Source organism: Alosa pseudoharengus, unplaced genomic scaffold (assembly GCF_046254945.1).
Source record: "Alosa pseudoharengus isolate Yale_2024_CS ecotype anadromous, Long Island Sound unplaced genomic scaffold, YU_APseudo_1.1 YU_APseudo_1.1_scf_7, whole genome shotgun sequence".
Classification (NCBI taxonomy): Eukaryota; Metazoa; Chordata; class Actinopteri; order Clupeiformes; family Clupeidae; genus Alosa; species Alosa pseudoharengus.
In genome coordinates, this window is record NW_027468859.1 from 9325829 (window position 1) to 9342520 (window position 16692).

Below are 16692 nucleotides of genomic sequence, written 5' to 3' on the forward strand. Positions count from 1 at the left end.
TTACACCTCGATGATGTTGATAGATGGCACAGACTGAAACTGCAATAAACAACATTCATTCAGGGGGAAAAAAGAGACATTAATATTTCCCAAAGCATCTAATTTCATTAATCTTTGCAATATGTTCTGTCAGTAGCTAAGGACATTATTGGTGATGCTTGGGAATGAATGAATGAATGAATGAATGAACAAACGAACGAACGAATGAATGAATGAATAAATGGATTAATGAATAGATGGATGGATGGATGGAGGAAGGAAACTGGATCTATTTCTAGAAATAAAGGACACAAATGCTCTGGAAGGTATAATGCTTTGACAATTTTAAGACTTTGTTTCGTTGAAATACATGGCACTCAAAATAAAGCATTGACTATCAGATAAGGCCACTGGATTCAATGTTCACTGCTTCAGTAGCTGAATACAAATGGACTTCTCTAAGACTTCCTTCACCACTGATTTAAAGGTCTTATTAAATCCGGGACAGCCAAATTCTTCTTAATTAGGCTCATGGTTCTTTTGTGCCCTTTGAGATCAATTCCTTTTTAATTTCTTCTTTTTTACTGTGACCGAATAACCAAAGACAAACTCTGCAGCTTCAGATAGCGATTAGGGAGGAAGAAGAGGGAGCGTTCACTATCGAGCAGAAAAAGGGGTCTGCAAGGGAAAGGGGGAGAGGGAAGTGATTCGGGAGCTGCAGTCAGTAGAAAGAAAGGAAGAATAAAGGAAAACAAAAGAGAGAAAGACAGAAAGAACAGGAGACTGTTCATTAAGACCAAAAGTTGTTTCTTGTGAACTAATGGCTCTTAAAACTTACACTGTGCTTTTTTTATTGAACTTTCGCAACTTTTTTGGGTGGCACTAACTTCATATCCTCTATCCACTTAACCATGATCAGGCGATGCTTGCAAAATTGTGACAAGTCTACCACATGATAACTAAACATCTATCTAACCTAACAGGGTCTAGTGTGATGCGCAGGCCAATTCACACCATTCACTAATCAGCATTTGTTAGCTACAGTGGGGGCTCAGGTGGGATCAGTGTCTAATTTCATGACTTTGTTTGTTGTCGGGTGTGGGCACAGACAGGCTGGGATGAAGTGGTTTGTGTTTGCTAACTTCTCGTTGTGGCGGGCCAAGTAGGCCATCTCATAATGAAGGACAAGATCTGGACTTGAGAGCTATGTTATCTCTTTGGTGGAGACAATACCAATTGTCGGGCAGCCGTGGCCTACTGGTTAGGACTTGTAACCGGAGGGTTGCCGGGTCAAACCCCGACCAGTATGGCTGAAGTGCCCTTGAGCAAGGCAACTAACCCCTCACTGCTCCCCGAGCGCCGCTGTTGTTGCAGGCAGTTCACTGCGCCAGGATTAGTGTGTGCTTCACTGTGTGCTGAGTGTGTTTCACTAATTCACAGATTGGGAGACCAAATTTCCCTCACGGGATCAAAAGAGTATATATATATATATACAAGGATCGTGGTGGAGTATGGGTTTTTATCTACAGACAATTCTGGGATATTTTTTTGTGTAATATTGGGTGTGAGGGCCAGGGAGATATAGTTACCAATAGTGACTCCAGTTGGATTCTAGAGTGATGTAACTGATGAACTGGTGATGTAGAGCGATCTGATTTTATTGGTTTTCAATGTTTTTTAACAAAAGGTATTTCAAAATCAATTTGTGACAGAAAATGTGCTTATGAGATCTGCCCTTGTTTTCATGTTCTGTGGACTGAGTTTGCCACTAGACTTGGGGTCCTGTTACTATTTTCTGCATCAAAAGAATCTCCTTCTTTCATGCTCTTACCGTGGGCTGTGTCTAATTTACTTTTGAGGGCTCATTTTATCCTTGAACCATCCAATAAAGATGTCATGTTCACTTGCCACCTTGAGCTGGAAACCTCCTGCACGAGTCTGTTTTACACGACCTGGAGTATGTGCAGAAAGCGACTGCCAAGCTAAGCCTCTTCTGGTTAACTTGTAAACCCTACAGAGTTAAGCAGAGGTGCACTTTTCTAATATAAATGCAAATGCTTCCCTCAATGAAATACAGTTCCCCTACCGTAGAGCTGTAGAGCCTACATGTTTGAGGGGAAAGATTGACTAAAACCAAACATAGGTTTAGCTAACAGAGCATTTATCCACATTTTTAGCCAGTGGTGAAGAAATGCAGCTTTAGGAAATCTCAGCAGAGCTCTGTCAGTGACCAACTGGCATGCCCTTGGCTCAGCTTGATGTTAAAGCTGCACCTTCACGAAGGGAGTGAAAAGGCAACACCATCAGTCCTGAAATGTTACTGATCTTTAGTGCAATCGTTTAGGTGAAAAGTGAGGAGAATCGACCACTATGACAGCCTCACACACACATCTCTCTCTCTCTCTCTCTCTTATCTCCTCTCTCTTTCTTCTCCCTCTCTTACCACTCTGCAGGTGTTGAAACAGATTGTGTAATTTTTCTTTGTCCCCCTGCTCCTTCCTGTAGGCACATCCTCCTTTGTTTGCGACAGAGTAATTGAAATCAGTCAAGGTTAAAAATGGATTTAGCATTTCCTCAGGTCTGTCAGTCATGTTGTTTTGGCAACAGGGGGGACAGCAGTGTTTAGCTCAGGGAGACTTGGTCCAGTAAAGGCTTAAATAGGCTACACGGCTGATAGAGTATCTTTCCACAGATATTTAAAAAGGGTCCGAAATGGGACCCAATGGAGAGTATGTATTGATTGTCCATTTTGTAACTGCACTTACAGCATCTAGTTATGTGTGCTATTCATAACTTCTTGAATGCAGAGAGAAATAAAATGTTGAAATGTTGAGTGAAAATGGCGTTCCACTTTGTCACGAAAGTTCAACGGTGAAATGATCTATTTATGAAGGTGAGCGCGGAATAATTAGAAGTCTGAGGAGACAGGCCTTATCTGCCTGCGCCAGAAACAACTCAATTTTTAATCACCCCACCAAGGACTCATTCAGCAGCACTTTTGGCGTCCGCTCTGCTCTCTCAGTCCCATCAGCCACCATTCACTCTGTTTCCGTCCCCCCCAGGAGGGCCAAAACTTTTCTAAAAGCTATGAAAGTTTGATTTTCTTCTTTGATATTTTTTTTTTTTTCATTTTTTTTTCTTTTCCAAAAGGGTGCTCCCACAATTACTCCTGAGAATCAGGAGGAGCTTTGGCACACATTCCAATTCCATTTTTATGATTGGCTGGGTTAAGTGTTGCTGCGGCGACCAGATCAAGCCCGTCGCCCGCTCCCCCACGAAATCGCAGGAGATGAGGCTCCCGACTCTGGAGATTGAACCGTCACCTATGAAATTGAGGGGGGCCGGGATTAAATAGAAGCCAGAGCAGAAATAGGTGCTCCACAAACCCAGCTGTCACTGTCACTGTCACTATTGATTCAGGGATACAGGAGTCACAACCACAACCAATTCTGGAATATAGGCTCTGTGTGAAAATGGTGTCTGCATTGAGGGGCTGCTTTTTTTTGCCGCTTTTCGTGTTACGATGGATAGAGTGGGCTAATGGCATGCAGGGGCTAATGTCTGACAGAGAGAATACGTCTGTGATTCAGATGGATTCAGGTGTGCAGTCCGCAGGCCAACATGCAAAAAAGGGAGTTCTATGAGGATGGCGGCCACGTTGAATGTGACTTGCTCACCTTGCTCCTCAGCAGGCCCCCGCTGTGGTGCTCTGGAGTGCTCCGCTCCGACAGCGGCTTGACCTTCTCTTTGCTGTTGCTGTTGTCCGTGTCCTTGATGATGTCGTACTGACGGCAGAACAGCGCGATCACAGCTGTGTGAGGAGAAGAAACGCAGGGCGACGCCGAACACAGTTAACCCAAACTGAGATGGACCTCCTCCCTGAATGACTACCGGGCCACTGAAACTGTTGGCTGAACTACCTGACTAGCAGAATTGTTGGGTGAACTGCCTGGCTAACTTAACTTTTTTCCTGAACAACCTGTGTTAGTATGGCTAGCAGAACTAGGCCTACTTTACTTGACAGTGTGATTTATTTGACTGAACCAACCTGCTTTCTGGAATTGCTAGCAGACCTACATGAACTCTTGGATGAACTGCCTGATTATATTGATTTTTGGAAGAGCCCCTCTGGCTATCTGGCTGGCAGAACTATCAGACAACCTCAATGTCCAATCAGAACTCAGCGCATGAAATAAAGATGGAAACTGGTTTGTGCCTTTTGATCATTCTTATTGGACACACTATTGACAGGACATGGTGTAGAGATCACTTCATTTAAATATTCCATTCTGTCATAGCCAATAAACTGTCAGGTCTTTTGCATATCAGCGCCATCATCAGTGTGGCGCTCTCCGCTTTAGACCTTTGATTATTAAGATTCTATTGTTTTCAATAAAACCCAGCACACCACCACCGAACCCTTTGGCTGTATAAATCACAGTGTAGATCAAAGATTTTAGTACAAAGTGCTCTAGAATCTGTGGTGTAGACTACAATTAAGTTATATTTTTGTCAGTGCTGTTGAATAAAACCTACTGTTTATTCAATACCTGTCATTTGAAAATGTCAGCGCTAGTGTGCATAGGCAAATGACGCACAAGTGAGCAATGACGCACTCATGTCGGTGACTATATATGGTCCGCTTAACGCTAACTTGAAGCCAAACTCTAACACTCTTCAGGTATAAATGAAAAGAGTAACACTGTAAGCAAAACCTGACTATATTTATGGCCAGCAAGGTCGGTAACATGACTTTCAACAGTACTATCAAGTGGTTTGTTTTCCCTGTCCATGGAAATTGTTCGTCTTTTCCAATTTTGAATTTGTTATTATCTTCCAATGGGACTGTTTGTCACATAAAAGTTATCACTGTAGATTTAAGGGCAAATGCAATATTTTTTCCTGAGTGAAGAATGGCTACAAAGGACAGTGAAATGGGCAACTGCAGCATGGATAATATCAGTAAGTTAATAAAATAGCAACAACTTGAATGAAAGGATGAATATAAACAGACATAAAAATGGAAACAAAATCAATAAAAACAGATGACACAAGGACAAAGAGTGACTCAAAACAATATGAATCTCCATAGTAACGGCACTCCGTCATAGGGAGATATCAGGCAAGTGACTCTGATAAGGATGTCATTGACCAAATACACAGGGCATGCGCGCAGTAAGAGAAACATAATGACAGATCTGGAGACTTTGCTCCCTTATTGGGGTTTCCTGTGTGTTTAGTATTCAGAGAAAACACAACGCTGAGTAATGCTTTAGAACACAGACAGTAATTGTGCCCTGGAACACGTACAGAATCCTCAGTCAGCTCTTTGAAGTTCAGTCATTGCAAGCAAACATCTTTAATTAATTTACGCTTTTTCCTTTCACCCACACCATCCATATGGAAAATTAATAATCTGGTCAGAGACTTATTAAAAAGTTGAATCACTTTGCATTTTCAATGTGAACTCTTCTATGGGGATGAATGATTCATGAGCATAACAGTTTGGTGTTGTGCATCTGTGGACTTTGGAGGTATTATTGAAGTACATTAATGTCTTAAATATATGTAAAAACATTGTTTAATTAAGATAATAGCATCATATGTTGGGAGATATATGCAGTGCTACTTAAAATATTCCACATGCATAAAGCATAAAATAAACTGTATATTACAGTCCTTTATTTTTTACAATAACAAATACGCTGAGCAGACAAATGTTCATAGAGTAACATAATAAACAAACAAAAAAAACATAAATTGATTGAATGAATCAATACACTTTGGAGCAAGTGCATGCAGTGTATGGTGTCCTTACCTGCCCACATGAGAAGCACGACCACGATGATGATCATCTCCCCGGTCTGGAGATGTCTGGACTTGTCCAGACCCTGCACCGTCGGGTCATCTATGTGCATGGATGGAGAAGACACACATGATTTTCCTGTTACACTCTGGACTAGGTGAGTGATACACATTGGTGGTGGTCAGTGATGTTCCCCATTCACTGTAAAGGGCTTTGGGGGCAACAACAACAAATTGCAATATAAAAGCAATTTGTTGTTGTTGTTGTTGTTGTTGTATGGGGTTAGATATGACTCATTGGTCTCAACTGGTCAGGCCTTAGGACCAATAATGTTTTTCAGTTGTGACCCAAATTTGATGGAATTTATTCCACTTACTATGTGATCGGATTTCAGAAACCTTGTTGGTATTATAGACTAGAGAAAGCCCATCAAGAAGCCCACCTAGTGCTAACAGAGTTGTGCTTGGCAGCCTAGTTCACAGTTAACAATTGGCGTTTTCTTCTGTGAATCCATTTTTATTGTTTTCTTTTGATAATGCCCCACCAACAACAGAGAACTGAATTTACTATCATATAAAGGGTTTTTATTACTAGTGGGACAGCTATGCTAAAGCATTTCAGTAATAACACACGGTGCATTTACTACTAATAAATGTGATTTACCAGCCATGGACAAATTTCTAATTTCAAAATGGACACCAGCTGCAGAAAATTGGCAGCTCTTTGAGTGAGTGGATAACTATAGCCATGTATCTTGTGTATCTTGTATCTTGTGTTCAACAAAGAAATGAAGATTCATTTGAAAAGAAAAGTATGAATAGCTACCCCTGACAAAGTAATTTCAATTTCAAAACATTGCACATGTCTCATGGCGCTTTACGGAGTGTTAAACAATCAGAGAAGGCCCATGAGTGACAGGGGCGAGGAAAACCTCTCTACAGTTGGAGATACGTGTAGGAAGAAACCTCGAGCAGATCCACGACTCAAGGGCCTGGCCCATCTGCCTAGAGTCTGCCTTCTGTCAGTACAGAACAGTAAGGTCTGTATACATGATAAATGAATAAGTTAGTTAGGTGTAGAGAAAAGAACATGGTGTTTAAAGCCACTTGAGGTGTATGTTACAAAGAGGTGGGATGGTTACAGTACATATCCAGTATGATAATGCATGAATCTCATTTAGTGTCAGAAAGTTCAAATAGTCCAGTGTAGGAAATTCATTGTCCAAGGGGATTAGGAGTTGTCATAGGGCAAGTAGTGCAATAGCACTTCACTGAATGTGACCTAACACAGACATTGTAAATCGAATACTTCATGTAGGCCATATTAGCCACCCACACAAAGTGCCCGTTTATGGTAATGGACAACACATTATCCCTTGAATCCAATGCAACCCCTTTTTGTTACATTTCAAGTGATTAATTCGTTTGGTAACACTTTTCTTGACAGTATCGACATAGGAGTGACATGACCCAAACCCTAACCCTAATCCTAACCTCTAACCCTAATCCGAATTTTAACCCTAACCCTTACCTTAACTCTAACTCTAAATCTAACCCTAACCCTAAATTGTTATGACAAAAACTAAATGTCTCTTAATAACAGAAGCATTATGTCATAAAGTTTATGACTTCTTTATGACATGTTCCTGACAGTCCTAAGGGTTACACTTTACTGTCAAGTAAAGTGTAACCCTTAGTTTGAGAGGAAGAGTGGAAACCATAATAAAAGCTTATGGAAGAAATCTATGTCCTAAGAAACGGCAGGACAATCACCCCATACATAGTGGTAGTAACTTTAATTGAACTATACTTTTAATTTATATGAATTTTATTTGATAGGGACAATGCAATTAACCATAGTTCAAAGTACAAAGCATTAAACTGATGCACAGAGAGTTTCTAGCTATTGCTAATTTGCAACTCAGTATGCATGGGCCTCATCATACTGACACCCCACACACCCCCCTGCCCCCACCACCTCCATCCCTAGAAGAAGAAGACCCCTGCACCCCACCAGACCTGGCGGTGCTTTGCAACTGGTGCCGATTTATCTAAAGCAGCCGTTCATCTTAATCATGAATCCCCAGTTAAAGGGATTGACTTCAGGCCCATTTCCTCCCGCCAAGCCAGCCAGCCCTTAACCCCTGCGTGGAACACTTCCAGAGACGCACTCTGCGCAATTGATCCCCGGCCCCAAGATGGCAACATCAAGCCAAGCCTGGGCTGGGATGACTGGCTAGCTGGCTGGCCCTTGCTCGACAGCAGGCGGATGCGGAGTGTCATAAATCGGGGCGTGGTGCCCGGCCAATTACTGAGTGGGGTCGTTTGTGCTTGCTACTGAGTATGGCAATTACCGGGGCCGTGCCATTAAGACGCCATCTCGCTCGGCTGCGAAGGCGGTGATCGGGGGGGGGGGGGTGGGGGGGGACTGGCAGCCTGGGTGATACGCTCATCGCCTTCCCCTGGAGGAATATTCGTGAAGGTGGGTTAGAATTTCTCACAAAGCTAAAATAAATAAATAAAACCGAGCGAGGAGGCTGATTAAGGTGGCTGAAAGCGGTGAAACCTGGCGTGTCAGCGCCAATGTCTGTCTCTCGCTCTCTTTTAGATAAGACCTTGTGTGGGAGGTTATGTGTTTTTTCTTTCTTCCTTTTGAAAAAAAGTATTTTTCTGTTCAGGCTAAACAGATGCCTTTTTTAATCTTTGTCAGATGCTGAGTGCTGAGGTATAAAAGCAAATATTCTCTTTGCCTCCGGCAAAACCATGATCAAAGTTTGCATTAATCACACGATTTTACCACAGATACTGGCATGTATACATTCTTTGTTTATCAATCAAACTAGCCTGGGAAAATCCAGATGAACCTGTTAGCAATTTGAATTCGCTCTGCAGGTTTGTCTGCCAAGCAGGCCATTGACGCCCATTTCCAATGTTCCAAAAACCACACCACAATCACAATTAAATTAATAATAGATTAAATTAATCTAGCATGGGGCGGACTTTATATGATGACAGATAGAGCAGTACATTCAAAACAACCAATGGCTGTGCTGATGGCGATAGGGTTAAAATAGAGTGCCAAACACAATCCATACGTCAATTTAAACGTCAGAAATGTATTTTGTGGATTGTAGCCAGAGGTCTTTTCAGCACCAAAACCTCATCTCAGTGTGTGCTCTGGTCACTCACTGTCAATACCAGAACTGTACTGTTTTGTTTGCGGCGCCTTGAAGGGCTCAATTTGGATTGTAGCTCACGGGTTGAAGCGTGCCGGTGCATTGCTTTGAAGTGGCCTACCTGAGCGCTGGGGCCCAAGAGTTTGCCCAAGGGGTGTTTCTCTTTGCCGTGTCTGACGGAGGAAGAGACACTTACTTGCCCAAAAATAACCCCAAACCCAAAAGTGACTGTAGCGAGAAGGTCAGAAAGTGGAAGAAAGACTGAGAGAGTGAGGATGGAGGAGAGAGCTCAAAATGGGTTGACTCATGGTTTCAGAATAATGATTCTGCTGTTACTGATGAACCACTGAAACGATTTTGGAAACATTATTTTAAGGTACAAAAAAACTCGGTACCACTTTACTTGACAGTATCAACACAAGAGTTACATGACACTGTCATGACACATGAAACCTAACCCTAACCCTAACTTTTTATGATGAAAACGGAATGTCACTTAATAATAGAAGCGTTATGTCATACAGTAAACGCTTATGACTTGTTTATGACAGTGTCATGTCACTCTTATGTTGACACTGGTGTTGCTTTAAGAGTTTAAATACATCACTAAAACAGTAAGAAATTGGACCAAAGTGTTTCAGTACATACTGGCTCTTCTTCATTTTGTGCTTCATGCTGGCCAAATATTGCATTTCCTGCATGAAGAAACACTGATGTATGAATCTCTTCCCCACTCTTCTCTTCTCTGCTTTGCTCATGGATGCAATGCAAACACTTCACTAATGCTCTACTTCCAATCCAAATAAGTGAGAGGAAGTGCTACACTTTTCTCTCTCTCAGCTTACAAGGAAGTGCTACACTTTTCAATGTGTTATACTGTCTCGGCTAACAAGGGAGGTTATTGAAACGCTAGTAATACAGCAGTAATGGAAAAGTACAGGCAATTTCCTCATCCGCATAAAAATGATCACATCGCCAAATTAATTGAATGGTAGGGAATTCTTTGGAGGCTACATCTGGATAAGTAGCACTCAATATTGAGCCTAAGTAACCAGACCCTGTCAATTAGATAGATATGGTCTGAGAGGAAAGCTGTATCTGGGAGAATACAATAGCCTACCACTGAAACTGCAGGTTGTTGGAGCTCAAGAGAACACATGCAGTGTATAGATGAAAATCTGTAGGCATTGAACAACTGTTGCTTTGAATAGAAAAAAAGAATAGCTATAAAAAGTCAACTGCTATTGTGATGTGAAAGGTGTAATTCTTGATTTTGCTGAAAGATTGTTGATCTCATTAGACAATCCCAATTACAACTCACCTTGCAGCGTCCCTGATGCAAGATGTTGATTAGCTTTTCGGCTTGTTTGATATTTACAGAGCCAAGACTGCACACAAAAACTGCTTGAAAACTGAGGGGTTTTTTTCCCCCTTCTAAAAGCACACACTGAATAAGCAGCCTGAGGGGCATGAGGACAATTTCAGTGAATTCAAAAAGAGTAATGGATCATATCATAAATGGGAGAGCTTCTCTGAAGGGCTGTTAAAACATCTGACTGCGGCTGAGACTGATGGAAAGTGTTGTGAATGAGCCCCCAGAGGGTGCTTGAACAGCACTACACTAAAGTACAGCTGTTAGCTTCAGCCTCACTGTAAAGCCTGCCACGGGAGGCCTGCAGGTGAGGATACTGAACATGGGGCAACCTCTTGAGCAATGTGGCCAGGGCAATCACATGACAATTGATTCCAAGTGTTGTGATTGGATGCTTGTGAGAAATTGGCCACTGACTGCAAGGTAGGGTACACCAGGCACGTAATAAACGCGTTCCGTTCCTGGAGAGTAATAACAGTTTTAGAAGACAGATCTAATTTTTTCGAATGTACGTCCCGCTTATCACATCTGGTGTAGCAAGTTCCAATGATTTCAGTGGAAGCTAATTGTTGCAGCATACGCTCCGCGAACAGAATGATTCAGTTACGTGCCTGGTGTAGCTTGCCTGTGATGATGGAAGATCTCCAGATTTAAAAAAAGTTATTGCCCAATATCACTAGAAAGGAGCTCAAACAGCACAGTTCAGAAACACTGCATGGCAACATTGCTCAAAAAGATGACTCAAGAAGAGGAAAAAAATCACCTTCATTCATACAGCCTATAAAAGCCACGCAGATAACAAATTAATCTGGACCCTACCGTACTGGGGCCAAAGGTAGCGTGGCGTAGCCTTGATGGTATACATGCACATTAATGCTCTCTGTATACAGGACCTTTATACTTTAGACATTTTCCAAGAATATTGTAAATAATGACCATTTTTCATATCGTTGTGATGTTATGTTGTTCTAGTGCTTACTGGGCTTATTAAGTGTTGCTGTATCCTTTTGCAACCTCAACAAAGAGGCTGTTTTTTATGACATATTATTGTGCATTGTGCAATATTAGATAGTCTTTCATGTTTCAGCAGATGAAGTCTTTGATACATAGCCAGCTAAATGAACAAATAAATACACATAAATAATAAAACTGCACTCATGCGACACATTGCACCAGTGGTCTGTAATGCCTGTGTATCAGCTAAAAGGATAAAGGCAGATAAAAACTGCAGGTCACTGTTGAAGGTTGTTAGGCAATCCACTGAGGAGGATGGGGCCCTTTTTTCTCACAGTTAAGCCACTCATTTACATCTCAGCAGCAGCAGGGGGTCTAAGGCAGCAGCAGCTGATAAGATGCTAATACTATAATGTAATATCAGCTTGGCAAGCGCTTAGCCTGGCCTACAGTAGCATGAAAATGAAAACATTTGTTTGGTTTTGAGATCTCTTTCTCTCTCTCTTTTCTCTCTCTCTTTCTCACTCTCTTTACTGGAGGAGAGCATAGCTTGGTTTAATTTTTTTCTCTCTGTGAAACGTGACGAGACTTAAGTTGGTGGATTCACTGTGAGGTCTTTCCGTGTTTCTCCCATTAGAAATCATAGCGCGGCGCTGTCTGTTTCTGCTGATGAAGCTCTCCAAATGACTACACACTCTCTTCTGACCTAGTTAACTCTGAATTAAAGAAGCACTTTGCAGTTTTCTGTGGTCAGAAAATGATGAAATTTGGGGTGAACAGTGAAATTGTGTCTTCCAGATGGCTTTTGTAGACTGTACGGGCATGGTGAGATGGCAAAAGTTAGGACGATGATAAGGGCCCTGCACTGACAGGCCACTGACAGGTCCTCATAGATCATAATCACCAACATCATCACAGCACCCCTGTGGATTAGTAATCAGTTCAAAAATGAAACCCAGTGAATCACAGAATGTCTGACATCAAAACAAGATGAAGAGCACACTCTTAAAACGAATGTGTTGAAAACAATTCATAGGTGCCACCTACGTGAACGAGGACGCCGCCATATTTACGACCGATCTCGCCCAGTATGGCCGCCCACACAGCACATTTGAATGTGTGTGAGAGAGAGAGATATGTGGAGAAAATTTCAATTTCCTTATTTGTTACCCCCAGATTTCTTTTGTCCCTTATTATCTGCCCCAGGCTTGCCCCAATTGGCTTTCCATGATATATACATCTACCTTGTTGTTAGTCAAGTCAAGTCAAGTCAGTTTTATTTGTATAGCGCATTTAACGTTAGGACTTTACTTATGATTTACTGTAAAAAGATGAGCTTGCTTTTACTGCAGCTTTAAGGCATGAGCTGAAGACCAAGGAGACAGTAAATGCTCTCTCTTTCTCTCTCTCTCTCTCTCCCTCTTCCCCATCAAAGACATTTCCCTGATCTGAAGGATAAAATGAACGCACATTTGAATGGATCGGTTGATCTTTCAGTCATGGGTCGAGGATGGCTTTTCTGCCTGCAAAGTCAAGGTAAGCATTTTCTCTGGGAAAATGGGACAACCAGTATCGACCTCCACTGGGTCACTCCTATGTTTTTCAATAGGTAACCAGTCAGCTCGATTTTAGTCCACAAAGCGCTGTCAGCCTGCTAGAGGCATTGTCATGGTAACGTCCCTCTCTCTTGTTATGATGAAGGTTGACTCAAAATGTGCGTGTCATTATGGCATCTTTATCTTCCTTGTTTAGTGCCCTGCTCAGTCATGAATGGACTGATAATTGACTTTAGCGAAAGTCATAGAGACAAAGAGGGACAGTCTTGTTGAAAGCTTTGTTACATACAGTAAACTTGCATGCATGTTTTTCTCAGGTTATGTCCTTTCCATCCTGTTAGGGTAAGAGTGCCATTTTTGTTGCCCTTGTTTGTTTGTGATGTTGCACCTTCTTTGGTAAGTGAACTGTCTTTGACTCAAGAGGATAATAAGGAGAAAGATGTACCTCCTTTAGCTCACAGAGATTTTCAAGCATGGCATAGCTAATGGCCCAGTAGGAAAAGGAGACTAGACAGTTCTAGATAAAAGTGCCTTTCAAAACGGTCTACACATCATTCATCTCAACATTGTAAATCCACCTCATTAATCAAGCCCCACATAGAATTGAATCGTTGTGCGCGTGTGTGCACATAGAATTGAATCGTTGAATCGTGTGTGTGTGTGTGTGTGTGTGTGTGTGTGTGTGTGTGTTTGTGTACGTATGTGTATGCATCAGAGCCATAACCAGGCATCACGTGAGTCAGTACTTTCCCCCAGCTCACCTGCATTCGCTTAGGCATGAAGGCTCCATCAATAATTAATGTGAAAGCGAGCGAAGAGGATTGTGTGTGTTTGTGCCTGTTTGTCTCTGTCTGTGTGTGTGTATGTGTCTGTGTGTGTGTATGTGTGTGTGTGTGTGAGGAGAGGGGATTCCTTGGGGATCCTGTATAGGCTGAGCAGAGTGAAGAGGAATGCGTCTCTTTCTCTCTCTCTCTCTCTCTCTCTCTTGATGGGATCCCCACGGTATTTATGGCACTCTGTCCCTCTCAAGTGTGCATGACGGATGGAAAAACTAACGGCTAAAAAGGGAGAGAGAGAGGGGCGTGAAGAGATAATGAAGAAGAAGAAGAAAAAGAAGACGAGGAGGAAGAGGAGGAGGACACTGGCCTTGCAGCAAAGTGAGAAAGCCCCATGCTGATGCAGGATGGGGAGAGTTATGAGTTGAAAACTAGGGAGCACCAGTAACATACTGTACAGTATATCATGTCTTGTGCTGGAAGACATCTCTTAGGTCCATGTGTTTGGGCCCCGCACATCTCTCTTTCTATACCCCAGAATCCCAGAAGACTGACTAATATTGTAAAGAGGAGCAAAATTATCACGTCATGTGCCTGAGGAAAATCTCATAGTCCCTAAGTGTTGTTATGTCCCAGGTCTCTCTCTCTCTCTCTCTCTCTCTCTCTCTGTCTTTATGTCCTGAATCACTACCTCTGAATAAATGATGACATTACCATACCTCAACAACTACACTCAGTGTCAGGCTGACTTTAAATTGGTGCTTGAGTTTAAGCTTGAGTTTGAGTTTTTAAGTTAATGCCATAATAAAAAAACAAAGACAACATGCCAGTCCCAAGGGGATTATTCCCTGTTTGGAATAGTGCAGTTTGTTATCCTATGATATGATATGAGGTGTGTGTGTGTGTGTTGGGGTTCGGGGGGTGGGGGGGCTTGGGGTGTAATCAATCATTAGAATGAGGGAGGCACAGTAAATACTGTATCAGGTATGAACTGAGGGAAGAAAGCTACTTAGCCCCCGCCCATGTAGATCTCCTTTCAGGGACATACTAGTCTGGAACACCATAGTTCACTAACGTTTCTATTGGCCGGAAGATTACCTGCCCAATCAGTGACGAGAGGGGATGACGCTATGTAAGGGATAATGGACGACACGGTGGTCTGTTCACAGAAATTAATGCACGGTCGAGGTTGTAAAATGGCCCCGGCGCGAAGCGGAGTCCATTATCCCGTTTATTCCACTATTGCCACTTGCGTTGTGTTCATTTCCTGTTACTTTTTAAAGGTTTTAATCGCTAAAACTGTCTTGTTTGTAGAACTAATTTCTTCCGACACATATTAACTAATTTCTCATCTTGCAGGACAAACTGCCGTTACTAGTTCTAAATGGATGGTTGCTACGGCCAAAGGCCAGTCGTTAGTTCTATCTCTCCCGTTGTCAAGCGTGCGTATCCCAAGATTCTGATGAACTTTAGCTTTGAAACATCGCTATTTTACTTAGCCTGTTGTCATCCATCTAGCAAAGCCACCTCCGTCATGCTACAATGTTGCCATGTTCTGAAGGTCTGCATTTTACAGCTCGGATGCAACGTGACAGTTCATTTAAACTTCACAACGAGTTCGGCGAATTAATATACAAGTGTGATACGGCCAAAAAAATGGATCTACTTCAGATGTGCAAATAACATATGGTTAATGGTCGTTCGAAATTGCGTAGAACAATGGGAAATTCAACCAAGCAGTGGAATAAAGTGGGTTTGGTAAACAGTAGTAGCAACACCTGCAAACATCAGAAATTGCCGTTGGAACAATGTGTCAATTTATTTACAGCAAAGGTAGGCATACATACATTGTTTCCTGACTGCTAATGCTGTTTATTGTCAGTTTGTAAAGTTTAGGGAAAGTAGGAAGTAATGTCAATGATTAATGTGATTGGTAAGGCTAGACCAATGATTTCAAAGTTAGTGCAGTTAGTTGCGATGCAAGTGTTGGAAAGGTTTCCCAATCGTGAGTGACCACACTCTTATCACTTTGTGAATGACATAAGTTAGCCTGGTAAACCTAAGTTCAAAATAGTCCTTAGCCCAACACCTCATTTCTAGCCAGGTAAAGGCTATGTCCTATTTTGCTTTTGTCATTATTTGTCAATGTTTAATCACAGTGCCTTGATGAGTTTGGGTGATGTATTTGACAACAATATTTGACACGTGACAAAGATATGCATAGTAGTGTCATAGTATGGTAGTGTCAAGTTTAATTCACATTACCCCTAAACACAAGTTGGCAACTTAACTCAGTCAAGGCATTGACATGACTTGACTGGATTGAAGTTGATCATGCTAATCTTTTCACATCAGTGTATCTGAGAGATGTCACATGGGACCTTGTATCAGAGGAGCCGATGTTAGGATACTGTAAGATTTCATCCTGCCCAATGAAATTCATCAGAGTGATATGATGTATAATTGTGTGCCAAATGATGCGTTCTTATTGTTCCTGCTCTGGCACTCAGACAACGTGGGGTCAGGAACTGAGGTGTGAGAAACACTAATGTTTGTAGAATCGGTATGGGAGCAGGCCTCTGAGAACCATCCCAGGCAAGGTGGAGTTTTAATTAAAGAACAACAAAAGGTGACCAGACCTGATGGTATAAGCAGCCTAGCTCATTAAAGGAGAATTCCGGTGTGATATTGACCTAAAGTGTGTTAAAACATGATACCGAGTGTGAACGTATGTCTCATAGCCCATCTCGGCTTGTCCCCTGCACTCCAAAATCTGGCACTAGTTAGCCGATGCTACCAACAGCTTTTTCAATGGTGGTGCTTCGGCATCGGGCTAGCCATGCAAATAAATCACTGTTGTACACTATTTACGAGGCTCAATGTATCTCCACACTTCATTGGTAGACTTCCGAGGGCCATGACATTTAAAACGAGACATTGAGAACTTTGAAAAAGCACTGGTAGTTTACTTACAAGACGATTTATACAGACAGTATCTTCACGAAGTTTAGCGTTTGCAGCCATCTTGAATTTAGTCACGATAAGTCGAGCGACGAGTAAGAATGAACAGGTAT

At 42.0% G+C, this 16692-nt stretch overlaps 1 protein-coding gene across 1 annotated transcript in view; it reads right to left on the reverse strand.

The window, feature by feature from the left end:
• fndc4a (fibronectin type III domain containing 4a) overlaps window positions 1-16692 on the reverse strand; it is a 29563-nt gene continuing 12871 nt past the window's right edge. The window contains exons 4-6 of the mRNA XM_076272562.1: window positions 5798-5887; window positions 3657-3790; window positions 1-39 (exon numbers count right to left, since the gene is read on the reverse strand). Of these exons, the coding sequence (XP_076128677.1) occupies window positions 1-39; window positions 3657-3790; window positions 5798-5887 (263 nt within the window). The remainder of the gene's footprint in view (window positions 40-3656; window positions 3791-5797; window positions 5888-16692) is intronic.